Source organism: Brachyistius frenatus, unplaced genomic scaffold (genome assembly GCF_029030835.1).
Source record: "Brachyistius frenatus isolate BFR_SWC_R1_liver_20210118 unplaced genomic scaffold, ASM2903083v1 Contig_3, whole genome shotgun sequence".
Taxonomy (NCBI): Eukaryota; Metazoa; Chordata; class Actinopteri; family Embiotocidae; genus Brachyistius; species Brachyistius frenatus.
This window is the reverse complement of record NW_027210602.1, coordinates 9744353-9767658: the sequence shown is the minus strand read 5'-3', so window position 1 is coordinate 9767658 and position 23306 is coordinate 9744353. Positions and strand designations below refer to the sequence as shown.

The 23306-nt window shown below is 44.0% G+C and overlaps 1 protein-coding gene across 4 annotated transcripts; it reads right to left on the bottom strand.

Moving 5' to 3' along the window:
• Window positions 1-653: 653 nt before the first annotated feature.
• LOC138625138 (amyloid-beta A4 precursor protein-binding family A member 1-like) lies at window positions 654-22652 on the bottom strand. 4 transcript variants are annotated; one of them, XM_069705893.1, is made up of 14 exons: window positions 22163-22651; window positions 15263-17201; window positions 13834-14112; window positions 13714-13797; window positions 13171-13210; window positions 12784-12929; window positions 5853-5885; window positions 5520-5606; window positions 5135-5335; window positions 3404-3583; window positions 2616-2828; window positions 2048-2167; window positions 1721-1861; window positions 654-1156 (listed from the first exon to the last, which is right to left on the bottom strand). In XM_069705893.1, the coding sequence occupies exons 2-14, from the start codon at window positions 17123-17125 to the stop codon at window positions 1085-1087; spliced, it is 3459 nt and encodes a 1152-aa protein (XP_069561994.1). In that variant the 5' UTR covers window positions 17126-17201; window positions 22163-22651; the 3' UTR covers window positions 654-1084. The 4 variants fall into 4 exon arrangements, with proteins under 4 accessions (XP_069561994.1, XP_069561986.1, XP_069561968.1 ...); XM_069705885.1 differs by having other exon boundaries at window positions 13714-14088; window positions 22163-22652; XM_069705867.1 differs by having other exon boundaries at window positions 13714-14112; window positions 22163-22649.
• Window positions 22653-23306: the final 654 nt, after the last annotated feature.

Sequence of the window (23306 nt, the reverse complement as noted above, 5' to 3'; positions counted from 1 at the left end):
GAGTGACACATGCTGGGGTCAACCACAGCTTTCCTTCAGTCTTCTAGCTTGTTGGCTGTGACAGAATGACAGCTCTGTTGTCTTCCACTCGAAAGTTAAGGTCAGGCATACGATGTAAGCGTGAGTTTGTGACATCACAAACAACAGTTGCTAAATTCAGGCTCGCTGCATTTTGAGGGCTGAGTGTTTTAACACTTTCAGTTTTTAGAACATCTTCTCCTGGTTTATAACCAAAAGAAATAAAAATCTGAATTTATACAATAAGGGACCTTTATATTATTCTGACAACTTAAAACGATAAAAAATTCACAACATTTTTCTGACGTGTCTCTCACTTGGAAAAAGGAAGACGTTACATTTTCTTTGAAGCATTTTTGTGAAACTTCTCACTTTACTTAATAACTATCAATGATCAATCGAGGCTGTTGGTTTCTGTTCAGAGCAGCAGGAAGAGGAAAGAGAAAATGTATTTAAAAAAAAGTCTTGATCCTGTAAACATGACAGTGAATACGATTTAAATGTATCTCGGTGTGACGTGTTCCTCAGTTCAGTCAGTTCTTGTCAGCCTTGGACCAGAGTTTAATTGCTCTCTGAGTAAACAGCGACGACTTTAAGCTCCCGTTGAACAAAACACACCAGACTTCATGGCCCGCTGCCTTTTACTTCCGTTTATTCAGAAGAGTTGGAACATGCATCCTCCTTTAATTTTGACCCCTTCAGTTTCTGCATGTCTCTCCTCGCCCTGACGGTTTATAGGTCCAACATGATTCGAGTACATTCAGAAGTTACAGCTATTTAACCAACGCTAATATCAACTCTTGTTTGCCACCTATATTATGCACAATAATAAAATCCACGACTCATCTTTGGTCAAACATAAACATGACGGTAACACTCGGCCTGGTGAGATCGTATCTGCCTTCTGCTGTTGGACTGTAGATGTACACGTTTACATGACAGTAACCTGTACAGATTAAGGCAAGTCAAGTGATATCGAACAGGATAGAGAGCGGGAGTTCAAATCACTGGAAGATGGATGGAGGGGAGCGGAGACAGAGTGAGTGATGTGGTGAAAACGGTGCGTTCAGATGTAGACGGGTTGCTCCTGCGCCGTCAGCAGACGGTACATGGCTGCAGGCATCGTCTTCATGTGGATCTGGAGCAGAAAGACGCCCCAAAAAAAAACAGCAAATTAAAACTCAAACACCTCAACACACCTTTTCATGCATCTATTACTTTGTTAGTTCCTGTTTGTTTCTTTAAAAATGGGTCACACAAGTAGTAAAACACCAAAGATAAATTACTGATCAAATTTAGCGTAATCTGCATTTCCAAGGGCGTCAGTAGTTTGTTCCAAAATGCAATTTGAGCCATTAAACAACTTTCTGCAGAGGTTTCACATTAAAAACACTTGCAAGAAGAAGGTCCTTTGAGCCAAGAAGAAAGGCTTTTAATGTGAAACGCAGGAGAGGGAGGCTGGAGTTTAACAGTGATGGGGGTGGATTGAGTGGTGAGTATGAGGTGAGTCTACTGATGGAAGTACAGTTGTGAAATACTTTTTCAAGACAATAAATACAAATGTCTAACGGTGATAAAATGTGTAAAACATGAAATAAAACGAGTTAAGGGATGAATGTGGGTCTCTCACAAGCCTGTTTCACATAAATTCCTCGTGTAATCTGTGTTTGATGTAAATAAAAGCTCGTGTTGGACGGTTCACCTCTCCCATGGCATTCGACAGGATCTGAACGATCTTCTCGTGAGGAGTCGCCACGACGCTCTGGCTGTTAATCTCGATGATGCGGTGACCGACGCGAACGCCTCCTCTCTCGGCGATGCCTCCCCTCATCAGGCTGCAGATCTGCACAGGAAGTTAAAAAAAAAAAAGTTGATTTAAAGGGCCGGCAGCACGGTAAACTGTGGCAGAGTTCAGACATCAGTGGAAGTAACTTCTACCAACAATTCAAACTGGAAACGAGTCCCATCATCTGTTGCCAAGTAGCCGGTGCTGGTTAACAAAATAAAAAGAGTCAGTCCCGATACTCACGATGCCGTTTTGGACACTGAAGCCCAGCTGGTATCTGAGGTCCGGCCTGCGGATGAGCACCATGGTAACGGGAGGACACCTGACGATGTTCATCTTGATCCTGCACTGAGACTTCAGACCCTGAGGAGACACCGACATCACAGAGGAACCAGAGGAGTTCGTTCCACCCAGTGTGTCTGCATTACAACTCGACCGACACTGAAGCAGTTAAAGGATCGTTTTGTCTTTAAAAGAGTTTAAGATGTAGATTAAAAACACATCCAGCCGGAAAATATTTTGATGTCATAGCGAAGGTGACCTTTGACCTTTGGGATATAAAACGTTGTCACTCCCCTTAAAATTCGTTTGACATTTGTTTTTGTTTTTTTAACTAATTAATGAATTAATGCTCGAGTTATGGCCACAAATGTGTTTTCTGAGGTCACAGTGACCTTTGGCCTTTAAGGCAGGTTTATTCCAAATTTGAGGAAACTCTAAATGTGTTCACGAGAATGGGACAGACCACCTGAAACCAAACGTGATTAAATTTTAAAAAAAGGTTGCGAGTGATCCTAGAGCAGCAGCGTACCTTGATGATGCTCTGGCAGGTGCTGAGCGGTAAGCCCACCAGACTCGTCCCGTTTATGGTCATGATTTGATCTCCGATGTTGAGCCGGCCGGACTTCTCGGCCGGGCCAGCGTGCATCATGCTGGCAATGATGACGGTGGGCAGGATGGAGCCCCAGCCCGACTCCACGATCACCACACCCAGGATCTCCCCTTTCTGCTTCTCGATGTAAACCTGCAGGAGACAGCGGCGTTCAAAAGATGGGACGGCTTCAGACAATAACGCGTACACATCAACAAACACTGAGCAGTTCAAACTTCCCAGTAAATAAACCGTCAACAACATCCAGAAACAGCAGCGCTGCAGCCAGCTGCTCACGGACAACTGCACCTCTCTGAAAAATGTAATATGACAGGAGGTGTCCGGAGCAGCTGGAGGAGGAAAAGGAGGAGAAGGAGGAGGAGGAGGAGGGTCTGAGGTCGAACCAGGTGGAGCATCTCAAATTCACCTTCATACTGATGTTAGGAAGGCTTTTTTTTTTTTTTTAAACCAGATGGAGGATGACTGTCAGTCACACAGCTGTGACTCTAAAACCAGCTGCTCAGAGCAGAAACACTGAGAATCACGAATGAACCTGAACTGAAGACTTTGTGTTGCTCTTTAAATGGACACAAGCGGAAAACATCAGAAAACACATGAAGCTTTATTGATTTGTGAAGTGGACTATTTCTGTTTACTGGCCCGGGGAAGAAATACATGAAGTCCTTTAAAACCTCTGTGACAGCACTGCCCCCTGCTGGCCGACTTACGTCTCGGCAGTTCTCGGACTTGGAGAAGTGGATGAGGTCGTCGTTGTACATGTCCTGAGTGTTGAGCAGGTCGCTGTACTCCCGCTGGCTCAGGTCCTCGGGGTCGATGCCGTTGGCCCGCAGGAACTCCTGGTAGGCGACGCTGAACGACTGTCCAATGGACTGAGCGATGAGCTGGGCCTGACAGAGAGACAGTGTTTCAGTACAAACTGACCTCTGACCTCCAGTTTAACAGGTTTACTGACATCCCATTAAAAAAACAAACACACACGTGCGTTGTAGCGCTTCTAAGAACCCTCGTTGTTGTTCTCTCTCCGAAACACAAATCTGACCTTTACACTGACAGATTCATTAGAACTGGAGCTGCCAGTTGGGATTCAGTAACAACTATTTTTGTCCGTAACAATGAACTTCCCTTCTTCTGGTGTGTCTTCGAGGAAGACTGCAGGGCATGAGGAAAGTTAAAAGTGAAGCTTGATATCAATGTTGTGCCTTCAGAACAGATGAAACAAAAACACTGGCGGCAGATTTAAACTGGGAGCTTCTCCATCAAAGTCATTATGAGACACGGTTATAAGAAGCTGTTAACTAACAAACCAGCAGCACTAAGCAGCAGCTGGGATTTAAAGGACATGGAAACAGTGTCCCCCTGCCTCCAGTGTTTTTTCACTAAGCTACACTCAACGTGTCCTGGACTTCTCTCTATACTGAACGCTGAAGTCAAATATTTACACTGAGCAAGACAAAAGTCGACTAGAGTGGTTTCTATTGGCTCCGTCCACCTCAGCTCACTTTATTCAGTTTGATTTTCTGAACCCAAATTAATCTTCAGAGTGGTTTATGATTTAAATGCTAAACAATACATAAAATAAAGACTATGAGAACTTCCAATACCTCAGAGTGTAATTTGTAGAGCCAATTCCAGATATCAGTATCAGTATGTGCAATATGTCCTCCGATACAAAATCTATTTTTACAGAACATGTAATGCAGAAAAAGATGCTTGAGGTGATTTAGAAATTGTTCTTTTGGGTTCTTTAGTCATTAAATTAAGTTAAATTAATTTGGTTATTTATAATCATTATATTCCCATTAACTATATCGGCCCACATGTCCAGCATCTGTTGAGCTTCAGAGATTTAATACATGTTGTACAGTTAAAGTCTGACTGCATGTTGCTGTGACTGTCAGCAGTATTAACCATCGCTGCCCAAAGACTGAGATGTTCACAATGTTTTTTTTGTTTTGTTTTTTATTTCACTTTATTAATCCCCGAGGGGAAATTTCTTCACTACAGCAGGGGGGCTCTCAGGGGGGAGCTGCTGCAGCAGGCTGCCACTAGCGCGGCGCCAGGTAACCTGACCTGAGGTGCATGTTTTTGGATGATGGGAGGAAGCCGGAGAACCCGGAGAGAACCCACGCAAGCACAGGGAGAACATGCAAACTCCGCACAGAAAGGCCCAGGACCGGATTTGAACCCAGAACCTTTTTGCTGTGAGGCGACAATGCTAACCACTGCACCACCGTTCAGGACTTCCCAGCAGTACAGAACTACAACTCCGTATTGTATAATCAATTACATGTCCAGGACTTTTATAGAGTACATGTCAAACTGTTTAAAATCTTTGAAAGACGTTTTGGGGAAACAGAAACTAAATCCGGTTCTTTTTCAGACTTTAAAAGACCTGCAGGTCTCAGATTCTCTTCACCTATCAGTAAATAATAACTCACATCCTCGGACTCGAAGACGTGGCAGATCATCCTGTACAACCTCCTGTCGTCGTGGGTCATAGTGGTCTGCTCTGCTGTGTGCTCCAGGTTGTCCTGGGCGCTGCGAGACCGGACCATCTTGCCCCGGGCCATCAGAACCACCATGTTACCAATGTCGGCGATGTAGGAGATGGTCCTCAGAGGCAGGTCCATTAAAGACTCCTGGGGGCCAAAAACACAGCAGGGGCTCTTAACTAACGAATTTTCTGTACGTCCGTGATAATAATGTGCAACTGTGAAGTTATAGCTGCTGAATTTAAAAGGTCTAAATGAGGTTTGGAAGGTACCGCGTGGAGAATTTGTTGAGCCCGTCAGTGGACAGATATGTGCGTTGTTACTTTGATACCTGAGTGTCTGCATTGAGGACTTTGATCCTCTGTGTGGACATGAAGAGATCAACCTCAGCGGTGGACGGAGCCTCGCTGTCGGGGCTCTGCGCAGTCGGAGAGAAACAACAAGAGAAAAGAAGTGAGCGGAGGAAACAACAGGTGGATGAAGAGCAGCGAAGAGGATGAGCAGAGCTGACGTCACGACTGTCAACAGTCTTCAAATCTAACAGCTGCTGATTAAACGTAAATAAAAGTCTCGGACAATCTGCGTGCAGCAAACAAGAGAGAAGACAGAAAACGGACAGAGCCTTTCACATTCAATCCCAGAGAAAGCAAACGAACAAACTCACCTTCTTCCTGTTCTTCGCCTGCTTCTGAGCCGCCTGCAGAGATCAAAGAGACGAACAGAAAGTCAGAACACAAACCAACGCAGGCGTTTCTGTGGAAAACTCAAATCCAGTCGCTTCATTCACAGCAGACTGTCTTCATCTCAAATGCAACATTAAGAGACAAAAGAATCTAAAATATGTGTGTTATGTGTGTTTGTGTGTGTGGGAGGACAGTGATGTTGTTGTCTATCACATCTGACACCAGCAGGACGCCGCTGGCCTTCGCAGCACTCATTGAGAAGCGCTCTGTTCATCAGTGTGACACAAAGCACCCTGCAGAAAGAGAAGTGTGTGTGTGTGTGTGTGTGTGTGTGTGTGTGTGTGTGTGTGTGTGTGTGTGTGTGTGTGTGTGTGTGTGTGTGTGTGTGTGTGTGTGTGTGTGGGCCAGACGCCTGGTCACAGCTCGGGGTTTCCAAATGATGCTTTGTGTCAATGTTCAGTCTCTTAAAGTCTGCGTGTTATTTCCAAGTTTCCCATCCAAACCGGTCTGTTGCCCCTCAGCAGGACAGATGTGATTAAAGGGGATATAATCTGTGATTAAAGGGGCTTTTGCATGGATTTAAACTGCTGTTATTGCATCTCAACAAACAGAGGAGGAGCTAACATGTTGTTCAGTTTGTGCCGGTTATATTTAAAGTGTAATATTCAGACGTATTCAAATCACAGGTAACAACTGCATCTGTTAATTCCTGAAATGAAGGAACGTTTTTGCAAGCAGTGTTTAAAATCTCTGATAATCAATATTAATGATAACAGACCCTTCTCCACTGATGGTACCGGGTCGGCTCGGCTCGGCTCGGCTCTACTCGTCTTTTTTTGGTTTTCCTTTGTCCGTGGATGGTAACTGGTACCTGGTACTACATTGACTCCGTCGGGGATCCAAATAAGATACTAAAAGGTGACGTGCAAGAGGTTAGGTTAGGTTAGGTTAGGTTAGGTTAGGTTAGGTTACTTTATTAATCCCAGAGGGGACATTTTTTTAAGATGCAGACATGTGGAAGTTGGAGCAGGTTCTTGTACAGGTAGATCCATGTTTCTTCAGACATTCTGAACTTATGAACCCGCTGAATGTTTTTAGCGAAGACAGTTTTGTGTTGAAATCTGTTTTCCCACCGATAAGTGTTCCCTGAAGCTGCGCCTGCCTGAAAACGAGGAAGTGAAAGCCGATTCACAGCAAAGCTCTCCCCCGAGGAGTTGAGCTCGCACGACTGAAGTCTTCAGATAAGTCCTGACACCCTAATTGAACTTCATTGACCATTTTTGCCTGTAGAATGTGTTTTTCTAGAAGTGAACGACACATTTGTTTTGTTCAGCAGTTTAAGGCTGGGTTTAAGACGAGGGTACCATCTGCAGTGGAAAACGAAATCCAGAAAATACCTGATACCAAAAGCGAGTCGGGCCGAGCCGAGCAGAGCTGCTACCATCAGTGGAGATGCAGCTAAAGTGACGTGCCGCAGTAAGAAAACAAGTGTTACTGAAAACGACAGAGATGGGTGCATGTTTGGGTTTTGGGCTGTTGGTCAGACGTGTGATGAAATCCTAAAATGTCACAGACATTCTTTAATAAGGTTTTCTCACATTTTCTACACTGAACTGTAAGAACCAAATGTGTCTCTATATTAGATTTGTTTTTTTTGTTGTTGTTTACTACCTAATGATCAGAATGAGATTATTGGGACAATTATTTTTTATTTTTGGTGGAACACGGTAAAAATTGAAGTTGGGACACTTGTTGTTAAACGTGTAGTTTTGCTTTGTTACTGAGGTCATGTGACATGTGCAAGCATGGAAAAGAAAGTTTGATTAGTTAGTTGCAGGTCAGCTCAGAGTAAAGAAAAAAAATTTTGATTGAATAACACAGAGGTGGGCAACATTTTGTTATTCAGAGGTCCAACCTGACTCGTCAGTGTGGCCAGTCTGTTTCTGAATAAAGGACCCAGTTAATGGCATCACATTGATACACAGTTAGCAGTTAGCTACGTAGCTGACCGTCCAGTGTCAGTGACATAGAGAGTCAGAGACATAATGAGTTTGCATAAGAAACAAAGTCAATCATTAATCACAACTGTCAACTGCATCATCAAACGTGAGTTTAAATTTATTCACATCAAATTGGCGACAAACATGTGAAATGAAAAGTTCCTAAGTCCTACCGTTGTTTTGTAGTCAATAAAAGTCTCTTCCGAACCTCCTTTTATTTTTATTACAAAACCTCAGTACTTTTACATTTCAGCCTGAAAGTTGGTGCTCAAGAAGTGCAGCAACCAAGAAATGTAAATTCATATTTTAGTAGGTTAAATGTAAAACAACATACAAACCACTGAATTTTTATAGAGATTAATAAATTATAGGAGATTTGTAATTTATGCTGAGAAATTGAACAGTACAAGAGTACTCTTATATTTAAGCTATTGGCCACAGACTACGATGAAGAGGTATAAAGCATTAAAAAGCAGAATGTAAAATCAGGAGGAAATGCTAACGGAGAAATACTTGGTGATTAAGTACAATAGTTGGTGAGGATTTAATAATTACATGTGGTTTTAGTTGTGATTTTTGAAAGGTTGAATAATTGTTGGTTTTTTTTACAATTTTTGTGTCAGGCAGCTGCTGCTTGCTGTAGAAATGACCTCATGTCGCCCTTAAACCTCACTTCTATAAATGGTGATTATCAGGTCTATCGAAGCTGACACATACTGAGAACTGATTTGTATTTCTGTGGTGAGAAAATATTCGTTGTAAACATTCACAGACTCCCTGTGAGCCCAGAGAAAACGCAAGTGTTGAGTGTGTGTTGAGTGTGTGTTGAGTGTGTGTTGAGTGTGTGTTGAGTGTGTGAGCAGCTCTGCAGGCTGTACCTCACATCATGATCATCACACGCTGAGGTCTGACTCCCGACCTGTGGTGGATGTCACTGTGTATCTCTGTGAAGAGCAGCGGTGCCAGCGTCACTGTTTCACAGCTGCCAGACAACTAGTATAATAATCAGTGTTCATCTTTCTGTGTTTGCAGAGTTTCATGTCATTTCTTTTTGCCTGTTTCATCAGGTTACTGTTCTGTGTCTGCAGCCGTCAGTCTGAGCTTCTGTCTGAACTGTTTAGACAGTGAATGTCACCAAAGTCTTATTTTAAATTGATTTTATACCTATCCTTAATGGCCCCTTTAAAAATAAATATTTTTGAAATATATATTTTATATATTGGAATTTATTTATACTGCTTAAGCACTGACGACTCTTTGTTTCATGAAGGGCGGGGCTCGTCCTCGCTCACATGGCCCTGTTTCCACCATCAGTCCGTCCTGATCCGTCCTCATGTGATCGGATCACAAGTGGCCAGCTTTAAGCCGTCTGTTTACAACTGGTGTTTCATGCATGTCAACATGCATCTTGAGTGACCGCTTGTGATCAGATCTGACTTCCCGCTCTATATGCAACTGAACACGTAACCCACGGAAACATACAAGTAAATAAGCAAAGAAACACGAACAGAATGGGGAGAAGAGAAGTTTCAGCAACAGGTGTTTAACAAAACGAGACATCTTTACTCACTCAGCTCCATTTCAATGCTCCATGTTTTATATATTTATGTAATATTTCACGTTTGTAAATGTCTGAACACAGCCAGTGAGTTTGTGGGCTGATTCACAACCTTAACCGGATCAGTTTCAGGTCAGATTATCTAATTGCCGTCTTTACTGTAGTGGATCAATGAACTGTGCGAGGGGGCGGCGGATGTCCCACAGCTGTGGGTCTGATGTGTGTCGGAAATTACACAAGATAAATTATAGTAAAAGGATAAACCCAGAGGAGGCTTTGGTGAAACAAGCATCATGTAGCAGCCTGTATTTTAAATCACTAAACAGCTGCTTTATAGCCGTGAGTCTGCAGTAAATCTCTGCTGAGATTTTTCTGGTGATAAAAAAAACCAACCTAAAAGCAGAGTAGGCAGAAGTGTTCAGGTAAAAGATTGAACGGAGGAAAATAACATAACATTCATAACTAAGCACCTGGTCAGACACAAACACAGGAACGCGGTACCGACAGCTGCATTTATTTGTATTGGTCATTCACAGCACGTCAGCTGAGGAGTGGGTCTTCCGATGTGGCCCGGGACGCACTGAGGACACATTTCCAGATGAATGTGGTCACATGCGTCCCAGACCACCCCCGAACGTAGCCTGAGCAGATCGGATCTAAATGCCTTCAGATCTGTACTTCAGCTGGCCTCAGATCACGATGAGGACGGATTGATGGTGCCAGGTGGAAACAGGGTAGACACACAGCAGAGCAGAGCAGAGGGAAGATACAGGTGAATGTTATTCAGGTTGATGAATACTACACTTGTTGCCTGGCTGTAAAAAACACAGCAAAAGCCCAGAGTGGACTTATCAATAGACAAACTTCGACTGCAAACTGCTGAAAATCAGTCTGTTGTTTACAGCTTGGTGAGTTTTGGCGCACAACATATGTTATATGGTGGTCACTGCTGATTAGTTAAAAGCTGCTCCAGTAGTTTCAAAATGAACCCGAGGTCTACACCCATTAGAATAAAAAAATTTAAAAAAATTCTCATTTCATTCTATCATTGTGGGCACAGATACTGAACTAAGCTGACCTGGGATCAGCCAGACATGACTGATTCACACAGTTTTCCCTCCTGATCTGTTCAGTTTTCTGCAGTGAGCTAACATAAATGCACAAAGACACTGCTGACACTGATTTAACACTTACTGCACACGCTTTGTAATAAATGCATGTTACGAGAAAAGAAGTCCCGTGTGTTTCCGTACACGCAGACTAATAATAATGAATGCATTCCACGCAGAAAGCTTTGCAGATTTTAAACTAGTATCCACCAGTACCCCGAGTCAAATCTTTAAATTCAGCTCACCCAGCTTGTTGGCAGCAAGCCCCCCTCTCTGTCTGCCTCTTCCGAGAAAATATAATGACTTCTACATCCCCCTCATCGTTACTCAGCCTCTAACCTTCTCTGGAGGTTTCTCAGACCTTAATGAGCCGATGTCCTGGAACTGTCAGTCAACCGTCCAGAAAGCAAAGTCAGGCTCAGCTCGTGTCCTCCTCACTGCCTCCGACATTCTTCACTCGTCTCTCCACAGTGACGACATCTTACTGCTCGTCTCTCGTACTCGGAGAGTTCTGCGCTTGAATGGCGCTGTGAGCCATCTCACTCCCTGACATCACCATCCATGAGCCGACTGACTACGGTCACACAGATAGTGATGAGTTTCAGTGTCATGTCCAGCTATTTCTTCTCAAGTAAACAGAAAAGAACAAACTAACAAAAGTAATGTACAAATCACACAAGTTCACATATATTCATATACTCCATTTGATCACCGTAAACCAAGTTACTTGTATTTTCCCCTTGCGTGATGCGTGTTTGACAACATACACTTGGACTGGAGGAGAAAGCGAGGTCCACCGTATCCAGGGCCTCAGCCTTCTCCAACAGTTTATATAACATCCAGTGGAGCTGAGGAGGGAAGCCTGGAAGACTCTGGCTCAGAAGCAGTGATCTGTGGATGATGCGTCGTGCACAAACCCGAGGACTTTACGCCCACTGGCTGAGTCGCCTGCTGAGGGTTTCTGACTTTAAAAGACCCAAATACGAAGCGAACCTCAGTTACATCACAGATGATGTGTCACAGTTACAAAACGTATCTCCGTGGCTTCAATATCTGAGATCCCTCATGTCTGTGTCCGTTTAAAAAGGTGAACCTTTCATAAGATTTATGGGAGAAGTTCAATTAATTTTTCAGACAACTTAGAGTCTCCATAAATCCCTAAAACAGAAAATCCCACAAAACAATAGATATTTTAGGAGATGAAAACATGGGAGTTCATAGAATCTACAACTGTCATTGATGGTGCAAAATAAATATGATAGATATCTTTCCAAAACCATTATTTTATGATAACTATACAGCTGTTCAACCAGCGGGTCGCAGGCCACATACGGCCCTTTTGAATTTATCCTTAGCCCACAAGAGGCTGCCTGCAAATCAAGCTGGCATGTTTAATATGATAAATAAAACTCAGGTATGTGATATATACGTTAGAGATATTATCTGTGAGCTACTTTGAGACATTTGAACCCTATATAAGGATGAATGCAAGTAGGAGTGTGCATCTTGAGTCATAGACAATCTATGTGGGCAACTTTGGCAACAGGATAGCATTGGGACAGGGAGGCTCAGGGAAACCTTGTGTGTGTGTGTGTGTGTGTGTGTGTGTGTGTGTGTGTGTGTGTGTGTGTGTGTGTGTGTGTGTGTGTGTGTGTGTGTGTGTGTGTGTGTGTGTGTGTGTGTGTGTGTGTGTGTGTGTGTGTGTGTGTGTGTGTGTGTGTGTGTGTGCAGGTGCGGTGACTGATGACTGACTGCAACCGGATTACTCCCACTCCACACCTGTCTTTCACTCCATGAAGCCACACGTTGCACTCTCGGCTGGCGGACCACAGAAAAACTCATGTTCGGAAACAACAAGACGCAAAATGTCTCTTGAAACTAAAGAGATGTAAAGTTCCTGAACAAACAGCCTGACAGGCATTTCTTTACTTTGCCAGCCACAAGTAAACTGGTGTGTTTCCTGTGCAACAAATGCATTGCTATCTATTATCAGTAAAATGTGAAGGAAATTTATAGCCATTATTTGACAAAGTATTCTGTGTGGCCCAACAGTCCCTTGTGATTTTCCTATTTGGTCCACTTGCTATTCAAGATAATTAAGAGTAAACTATCCCGTGTCTGTTGAATAAGGAATAGTGTGTAAGTGCAGGGGTGTTGTACAAAGCAATGTACCATCCTGTTCTTCCTTTTCCACCGTGATGTGAACACAGAATGAAATCACATAAGCTGTAAAATGTGCTCTCACCCGCACTCTGCTCATGGCCTCCTGCGCCTGCTGCATGCGGGCGCTCTTTGTGGGCGTCCTCTCGGACAGCAGGTGGGTGCAGCCCAGGTAGGTCGCAGCAAAGATGATGCCGTCGATAAGGTCCTCCGGGTCACACGGCCCCGGGACTGCATGAACCAGATGCACTTGTTAGGCACGGGCACACACGCACATGTAGATTAGAGACTGAAGACGCGATCTAGTGAAGCTACACCCAACATCTGCAACCCATAAAATAAATGTTTGAAATATGAGCTCGGAGCCATGCACAGAAAATAAACCTAAACAGAGGGTGAAATGTTTAAAGTATTCGTCAGATAAATAGACCAGAGGTGGAGCTGACAGATTTTCTTGTGGAAATCCACTCACCGTCAACAAATGTGGGAAAGGGGGGAAGAGATCTGCGAATCTGTGAAGGCACGAAACAGAAAAACATCCTTATTATTTCTGCTCACATACTGCAGGTCTCTCCTAACTCATTGAAATTCAGCAGGACTTTTACTGCTGTCAGCCACTTAGTTGCTGGCAGATTAACACTGTGTAAAAGATGCCTGCTTTTGAAAGATTTACCATCACACTGAAAAGTTTTCTCGATCTAAAAAGAGTTTCATTAGGGGAAGAAAATTATTTCTAAAAGCTACAATTAGCTAAATCTGGTAAGTGACAGCCACGGTTCATTTCATTTGAGTTTTTATTGCACCCCCTGATATCTTTGCACTTCATCTCTCTGGTTTCTGGAGTTTTTTTAAATCACGGCATAACGGTGTCTGAAAAAAATTCATATTGTGATATTGATTTCAATCTTGCCGTTTGGGTCAGATATCGGAATACACCTATAAACTTGATGTGATCATTGTTTCACTAAAAACAGCACAGGTCAAGCCAACATGTTTGTTCAGGTTAAACTCTCACCTCCTGGACGGACAGCTTCTGTGGAGGTGACTGTGGCTGAACTTGTGTTCGTGACTGCGGAGCGGGAAGCTGCTGTTGGTGCTGCTGTTGGTGCTGCTGTTGGTGCTGCTGTTGATGCTGACACTGCTGATGTTGATTGGGTGGCATGTGAGCATACGGCTGCGGTTGTGCGTAAGTCTGCGGCGGCCTCGCGACGTCCCTCTGCTGTGACTGGTGCCCTTGGTGGTGGTGGTGGTGGTGGTGGTGGTGTTGGTGTTGGGGCTGCTGTTGGTGGTAGTGTTGGGGATTATGCGCTCTGGATGACTCAGCACTCAGAGGACTGACAGGATCCCGAGCCGGAGCTGAGGCGTAGCGGGAAGGAGACTCAGAGGCTGACTGAGAGGGGGAGTGAGAGGAAGACTGAGGGAAGGACAAAGAGAGAATTTTTTTTTTTTTTTTTTTTAAAGAACTCCGTTAAAACTGCAAAGCTTCTACAGCAACTCACGCAGGCACCTCATTCAGACGACACATGCGTCAGGATGTGGGCATTAATCCAAGAATCATAAAGTTAAATGAGAGCCAAGGATGTAAATCATGTTGTAAAACTTCCTGGAAGTAATAAAATAATGTAATCACTGCAACACTGCAGACCAAACTCACTGGGCAGTCAGGCCAAACCTGAAATAAACCGCAAATATCAAGAAATAACTGTTAAACGTAACCCTAACACTGTCAACTTTACATCTTTGACGGTGTGTTTCAACAACATGAAAACAGCTTTTAGAGTTGTTGTATGTGTGTTTTTACTCTTTGGTCAGAGCCATGCGAGCTGTATCCTCCTCCCTTCAGCCAATATGATGAACTGGCAAAAACACATCCTGACTCAGTTAACAACTGATGTTGATATTTTCATCACAGTCATGAAAAGACAACAAATATATACATTTTCCAAAATGTTGACCCATTCCTTTAGTATCTGCATCACGCACCTTGCCAAACAGTGACCCCACAATAATTCACTGTGTCACTAAAAATTTAAAGAAAGCTCAAATTTTCTGTTCATCATTTTTAAACCTGGAACTTAAAGGGACTTTATTCTGAATAAATCATCTGAAAACATTTTTTTGAACAGCACAAACAGTTCAATTTGCAGTATACTAGCCGGTCTACAGCACAACCAGCATCAGTAGTAGAAATTCAGCCTTCTGTTCACTTTCTATTTTTATGAGTCTCTGTTTGCCTCCGCCAACACAACAGAACCCAGTTAACTGCACACAACAGGAAAACAAGAACAAACACAATCAGTCTAAACCAGAAGTCTCCAACCCCTTGTGAGCCACTGGTCAAGTATGTGTTTGTTGAGTATCAATTTGTTGTTGTTCACATAAAAGCCAGTTTGGGTGGAGCTCAGCTATGTAAATAAATGTTACTAAACATGAGTACTCCTCATTGGTATTTCATTTTTTCTCTGTCTCAGAGGAACAAAGGTTGGAAACTCATGGACTAAACTAATCTACTCCTAGAAAAAACAAAAACCATAAGCATTCATGATAAGTGAGGTCATACTAACATGGCCAGTTGTAGTTTGCAGTGGGTAGGAATCCTCCGTGGGGCTGACTTCCTGTCTCATCACCCAAATGGGCTCCACAGGCTGGTCAGGTGTGTACGGGGAGCGCACCGTCTTCGTCTTCACCCCCTCAATCGCCTCCTTGATGTCTTTAATCGCCAGACTGATGGCGTCTCCTGAGCTCTTTGTACCTTCCTCCCCTGAGAGGCCCGACGCGTTGCGCTCATCCTGGGCCTCACCTGAACAGCTCTGCCCGGACGACGGGGTCTTGGCCTGGGCGTCAGGCTGTCTGGGTGTCTGCCTTTGACTTCTGGAAACAGGGCTTTGATCGGCACTGTCCCCTTCGCCGTCGGACTGACCGTCATAGTGGTGCAGGCGGCAGCCGACGGAGCGGTCCAGAGGGGAGTGATGTGAGCCTTGCTGCCGTGGAGCATGATGGGAGCCCTCGGTGGGGGAGGATGGAGTCCCTTTTTGTACATTCTCTGGTCTATGGCTGGTAAAGGGCTTTTGGCGGGACTCCTGCTGGGCCATGTTCGGCTCTGTCCTGCGACCAGATCGCCTGCGAGGTTCCCTGTGTAACTCAGGGTAGGAGGTCTTCAGGGGCTCAGGGAAAGAGTCAGGATGGGGTTTGGGCTCCGAGTACGACTCGTAGACGGGCTCCGGGTAAGACTTTTGGTGGGACTCTGTATAAAAGTCTGCATAGGTTTTAGGATAAGACTCAGAGCAAGAAGTGGAGTGGGACAATGAGCAGGATTCAGAGCAATCCTCATCCTCCTCTTCGGGCAGCAGGTCATTGTCAGGGACAGGGCTCATGCTGGCGTCCTCACTGAAGTGGTCGAGCTGGGGGAAAGGTGGAAGGTCAGGAGAGGAAGGAGGCGTCGGCGACTGGAGCGGCGGCGGACTGTGGAGAGGTCCATCCATACTGAGCGATGCGGCACTCTCTGTGTCTGAGCAGAGATCTGTGATTTCACTTCCCTGAGCTGCGGGATCTTCCTCTATATTGTCCATCACCTCTTCCTGATCCTCCTCCACCCTCTCGGCACGTTCCTCTGCCTGGTCCTCGTGGCTGTAGCTGGAGTGCTCTGCAGTTGGATGGCCGTCTCCATCGTCCGTCACCTGTTCTTGTTCTTTGTCATTCTCTGTAACTTCCTCCGATTCCTCTTCACACGCCACTTTGCTCTCCGGAAGTTCCTCTTCGGCATCAGCAGGAGGAGCGTGTTGCGAGGGAAGTTGCACGTCGTAGGCTACAGAACCAGGTGAGAGGTGGGTGGGGATAACGACAGCGATGGGAGTCTGGTGAGCAGATCCCCTGTCCTGTGATTTGTCTGTTACAGGTTCAGCTGATGAGCAGTGCTGCACCGGTACCTCTGCTGGACCTTCTCTCTCATCCACACCAGGTGAAGAGTCCTGGATCTCTCTGAACGGCTGCCGCTGTCTGTGACTTCGTCTGGGGTTAGGGTCACCATGACGACGGTAGCGGGTGACAGCAGGGCGGGGTTGCTGGACAGGACGAGGCTCAGCTTCGTGACCCTCGCCTTCGTCTGGCCTGAAAGGAACCACACCTGGACTCTTAGCCTGGCTTTGGCCCTGCGCTTGCCCTGAAGGAGCCCGCCGGCGGTGCCGAGGGGGTCCACGAGCTGCAGGCGGGTGGTGGTGGTGATGGTGAGGAGGGTGATGATGATGATGATGGTGATGATGGGGATTGGCTTCCCCATCCTGGTTGAGCATCTGACACGGCCTCCAGGACCGACGTACAAGGGCTTCACCCGTGGTCCCATTGGACTGCCAGCTCCTCGGAGGCAGCGAGGCCACGTGGTGCTCCTCGCCTGTGTCCCCGGTCACCTCTCCCTGATACTTGTGGCTCATGGCTGAGGTGTGATTTGTCTAAAATGTTCAGAACATGCTCCTCTTGTTTCCAAGGAAACCCTGCTCATAGCACAGCCTGAAGGAGACGGAGACAGGATAGAAACAGGAAATGTCAAGAAATAATAGTCAATTAAACAAATAGGTAAGTAACTTTTAAGGATTAAATATACAACAAAAGTGATATCAGGTCTGAATATGGAAAGACAACACTTTAAAAAAAACTGGTAGTGAGTAGTGGAACGAGGCACTGGAAGATCACTAGACCAAGAAACTGATTCTTCATCTTTTTTACTCTGCTCAAATATTTTATGATCTCAAATCTTCATTTTTGACTGAACTTCATGTAGTCTCCTCTATGTTGTTTTCCACTGTAATGAGACGTTGGCAGATAAATGAGTAAGTACTTCTGCTTACACAGAAGCAGGTCAGCTGAGTAGGCGGTCCTTCAAGGTGGCGCAGGACTCGTTGACTGCTGATCGAATGTGTCCACGTGTGTCCCAGAGCACCTCTGAATGTAGCCTGAGCAGATCAGATCTTAATGTGCCCTCAATGCGTCTTTGTGTATTCACTCGAGTACGAAGAGCCATACTTGATGTGGTCGGATCAGCCGAGACACATTCCAATGCCAGATGAGAACAAGCTTAACTATGAGTTACTGCAGTGAATGCAACTCGTGTGGCCAAAATACTTTAAAAAGAGTGAAATAAGGTCTTAATCATCTGTCTTTCTGACTGCAGATAAGTATTAAGTCCACCTTGACTATGACTGTCATTGATTTATATTGCATTAATCAAACTTGCTTTTTAAAGTCCTTTATTTTGAAAGTTGACATGTTACTTTGCCTAATGAACATGTGAATATTAGAGTGGTGTTGAATATCATGTTGGGGACTCCCTGTCTCTATACTGCGAATCTAAAAAACATTTAAATCCTCTGGGATGCAGTGCACTTTAATCTGCACCATGTTCATCTGTCCACCAGCATCTGGCAGATGGCACAGGACGGGAGAGAAAAGGAGGAGGAGGAGGAGGAGGAGGACAAGGAAGGACCTCTATCTGTTATCTGATAAGACCTGACAGAGAGGAATAGATAGGGCAGCTGTCTGAATAAGAAATGCACTCTGTGAATGACAAGTCCAGTTTTTATATTTATTTAGCATCAGGGTGTCCATCAGTTACCATTGATCGCAGGCTTCACTGTGTCTGAGTTCAACAAGCTGAGAAAGGACACCAGAAGTCAAGTGGCGTTTCAGTGGCTCCACAAAAGGTCATCAGCAAACTGTACAGTCATTAGTCTGTACAGTAACTGTACAAAAACTGTCCTGTCCGATTTAAAAAGGCGAAAGCTTGGTTATGAAGGCCTTCATGAAATCTGATTTCCATTTATTATTGTTTTAATAAGTTACTTATCTGACCTTAATGATTCGATAAATCAATAAATGTGTGACTATATGCATGAGACTTTTCAATTTTTCTCCTTTAGATTCCCACATTCAGCTCTGTAATGTCAGCTAGACTCTTAAAACCATCTTGACCGGAATCCAAACCATTGTTGTTGTTTTCATACTGATAATATGTCAAATGCCTGGCAAAAATGGTCCTCGTATCAGCAGTGTATTTAAAAGAAATTGCAAGGAACATCTCAACAGTATGCAAAGGTCATTTTAAGTACAAGTTTTTATAATATTATTATTTAAGATGGCTGACAAAAACAGGGACCAGGTTGGACTGATGAGCAAAATCTTGTTAACTTTCTACATTCTTTTTTAACTTAATGTTTTAAAATCTGCAATAACTAAATGTAAACAAGTGCTTTTAAGATGATATGGAAAATCTTTAAGCAAAAATTGCTTCTTTACTACTCTAGCAGTTGAAGAAGAACATTATCATTCATTTGGAGTTGTGTCTGGCTGCCTAAGGAATGTAAGTCCAACTTTCACCTTCCTTTACCACCGTTTTTGTTCTCTACCAACTCCTGGTGGAACTATCTCACTCTTTATTTACTAAATACTCCGCTGTGTTCACCAACTAGTTGTTGGGTCCGCATTTCCTTTGCTGCTGGGTGGGTGCAGTATGATGGGTATTTTCTCTAAAAACAGATTCTTGCTGTGACCGAAAAAGGAAGTTTGACTATTACGAGTGAACCAAAACAGGTTAAACTAGCAAGTCACAGTAAACCCAGGCAGAGCTACCGAATCTTTAAGTAATTCTCTGTCGGTTCATCACTATGTATGACCCTGTTCATTTTCAATATACCATTGCAAAAATATTGATTATAGCTACATTAACAGATACATGAATTCCTTAAACATGTCAGAATGCATTGTTTGTTCAGGTGAACTGGCTTCAGTTAACGTGTACAATCCTTTACCTTTTTCTTGAGGACATTTTGAAAGAACTACCAAGAAAAACTAGGAAAACGATTTTTAACTCTTGCCTTCACCTTTACAATATGTTTATTCTCATCCTACTTAATAAATTAAATTAGTATCAGAGGAATAGTAGAACCCTTGTAAACTGTTGTGAATCAACATGTTTGATGGTACATTAAGAGGCGACAAGGTTTACAGTTGTGGTTTTCATCTTATCTGTTCAGGTAAAATAAATAAATCGTAGACCTTAAATCGAGTATGCTGGACTGAGATAAGACACAGAGAGCAAAAGTTAATGTTGATCCTGTAATCTGAGCGCTAACCACAGCCGCCAGGAAGACAGCATGATGGGACGCAGCGGGGGCGAGGGCATCCTCAAATGACTAATGTCCCTCTCTGTCTTGAGTTCAGGACTGGACGGCAGTGGTTGAGCGACTCGATGGGGACGGGCAGGGAGGAGGGGGCTGCCCGGGTCACAGATGGACCCGGGAAACGCAGCGGTTAAACGGACCAGGCCCGCAGAGCTGGGAGCCCAACGCTGCACTTCCATCTGTCAGGCTGCAGTGAAAGCTGCTGGCTGGGGGATTTGCTAGCCCATTAACTCCCTGATCTTATACAGACAAACACTCACTGACATCAACACACGTGCCCTAGACGTACTTGCAAGAACCGTAGCATTTTACCTTCCACACTGCAATGTCGCTGTCTTTATTTTGTTAATCAACACATGAATCACTTCCTTTAGTACACTAACAAACAGTGCTCCTACATGTTAGGACTCTTACTTGTGTAGTGCAGGAATTTTGACACAGTAGTGTTGTTTCGTACCGCACACTGCTGCTCTGCACTGACAGAAAATATCCTCATCATGTCAACACATCACCCGGCAGAATATATGCAGCTTTAATTATTTTACCCAGAAATTAACGACCTTTAGTCCTCTGTTTAACACCCTCAATAAACACACTGATTCTTCTGTCCAGCAGCAGAAGTGAAAAAGAAACACTTTTGATTGGTGCTCAGGAACAGCTGCAGCTTCCTCAAACGCCTTCTTCTGAAGATTCTTTATGTCAGTGGCCCCGCCCCTTCCTCTACGTAGCCAAGATGGCGACCGTTTAGGGTGGAAAAAGTGTCCAGCGTTTCACACTTCTTTTTTGGACCATTTTGAGTGCAACACCCTGATACTTGTAGTTCACTGCATGTTTCTGTATTTAACAGTGTGAACGCACTCATGGGCCCAAAATAGTGAGTGTTAGTGCACAATTACGCCTTTGGGACACAGCAACAGTCTATGAAAAGACAGATAATTGAGAAAAATGACCGTCACAACTTCCCAGATCTTAAATCATTCTCATTAGTGTGATGAGATTGTAGGGCTGACGATTGACTATTTGTGTTTTTAGGAGGTATTGACACACATGTAAATACTGAAAAACCACCAACAGCGATGCAAATATGCTGAAACCAGCAGCGACATTCACTGTTCATCTCACCTACCATCAACTATCCCACTAAAATAACTGTCACTTAATGAAATTTGATAACTATCCGTTTAGTTTAGTTTAGTTTATGACTTGTTTATTGAGGACCATGTCAGATAAAAATGAAGAAAGACAGCTGCAGTTGAGTCCTTACAAATGACCAAAAAAAGCCACTGCTTAAAAGAAGGTTTTTAGTGATACAAGGCATTGTGTGATCTTAAAGCAGACGTCCACGCGCAAAACACGAGAAATTGTCAACCAGCATAACACAGAGTGCCTCTAGCCTCATGCATCAATACATTTAAGTACGAGGTAAAATTTTGCTCTAAAACCAGATCCCACGACTGAACTAACCCTGAAATTAAGTCTTAACTCCATCTGAAAATCCTAACTCGGTCTACAATGATTACCTAATTAGTTTAGTGGCAGAAATTTTAAACAATTTTGATGGTTGATTTGCATATTTCAAGCAAAAATGCCGAACATTACCTCGTTCCAGCCTCAGTTGTGATGATTACAGTTTTTCTTGGCCTTATGTAACCGTAAATTCAAGTAAACTAGGTATATTTAGGCTTTAGACTGTTGGTTGGACAAAAGAAGCACTATAAAAACATCACAGTGGCTTTGGAAAACTGCAATTTGCATTTTTTTTTTCTGACATTTTGTAAAACACAATTCATCAAGACAACACCCGGCAGATGAACTGATAATGAAAAACCTGTCTTTCTATTCCTGAGAGCATGATTCATCCTCTACGCTCTCTCACACAAACCCACTCACTCAGCAAGCATATGGTCCATGTTGGGACGCATCAATAGTCACATTACTTGCATTGTGTTACACGTAGACTACTCCGCTGCTCCACAGGGAGAAGATTAGTGCACGAACAAGTGCCAAACTGGCAAGTGCTTTTATTTTGAAGGCTTACTGGACTTCTTAAATCCCCTCCCATGGCCTTGAACGCTTTCATTATATTAAAAGGCCAAAAGCTTTCCTTTGGGGATCATTATCAATTAGTGATCAGTCTTGCTCTCTGCTTCTTTCAAATGCGCTTACTGTCCAGTTCCTAAATGATCAGGGTTTTTTTTTTTAACATGATGCGCCTTTAATGTCCTTCACTGTATCCCGATTTAAACGCCTGACATCTATTCTGAAAAACAGATCAAATGTAAAGCAAGCTGTCACCTGTCTAAATGCGTCCCTCGCTCCCCTCTGCACGGTCCGGATTACATCTCGGCAGGTGTCCGATCCGCCATCAGTGAAAACGACCCGGACACACACTCGTTCCTGCCCCGCACTAAACCTCGGTTTTCCGGTGCCTTCCCCGGCTGTCGGACATGACATTCACTCATTTACCTGCATGTCAGTGGAGGAGAGGCCCGGCTCCGGCCGCTGTAGCACACATCGCCCCCTTTCCGTGTGCGTTCTCGCCCGGCTCGGCTCGGCTCGGTTCGTCCCTCCAGACAACTTGCTCGGATTAAAGCGGAGAGCTCAGCCCCTCCTCCTGCACCGTGACATCAGAGCGGATTAGCGATGCACAAAGCGCCTTTATAAACACTGCTGATGTTGGTGGTGCAGACACAAGCAGTTCTTTACGGCCATGAGTGCAGTGCCGTCCCTCCTCCTCCAGCAGCAGCAGCCTGCAGAGCGCTGCACCACCGGCAGCTGTCACGGGCCGTCGGTGGGGTCGCTGTTATCTGCCTGTGGATCTGTTGGTGGTCCTGGATGACCAATAAAACACCTGTAAGAGCTGTTCTGGGAGAAAAAGTGATATTCCGCTCTACATTTTGCCCAGTCATCGTTTCCGCACGTCAGTGCAGCGCACATTGAGCTCTATTTAACGGCACCGAAAAACTAGCCAATGTTTATTAAAAAAATAAAAATAAAAAAATAAAAAAAAGATAAATATAAATGACACTTTAGAAACTTTAAATTATAAAGCATTGTCATCTAAGAAATACCCGCTGCTGTTGTGGAAACGTGACTACTGGAGACTACCATACTAAAATAAAAATAATCCACGGCTGAGCAATTAAGTAAATAGTGATTATGCGGTTAATCAACTAAACTACTAAACTAAAGATGGCCGCCTCCCTCACATGACACCACGATCCTCTTACAGGACAAACAAAGCTACCTATGAATTTCTTATGAAATTCCATTTAATGCAGAAGCTTGTTAGTAAATTTGGAGTACATATAATTAATCAGCTAACGAGATTTACACACGGTATACAACGATCAAGCAAAACCACCGCCAGGTGAAGCATTAATATCACAGCCCAGTAATAAATCCTCCATTCAGGAGGATTATAATGTTCAGTTGTTAT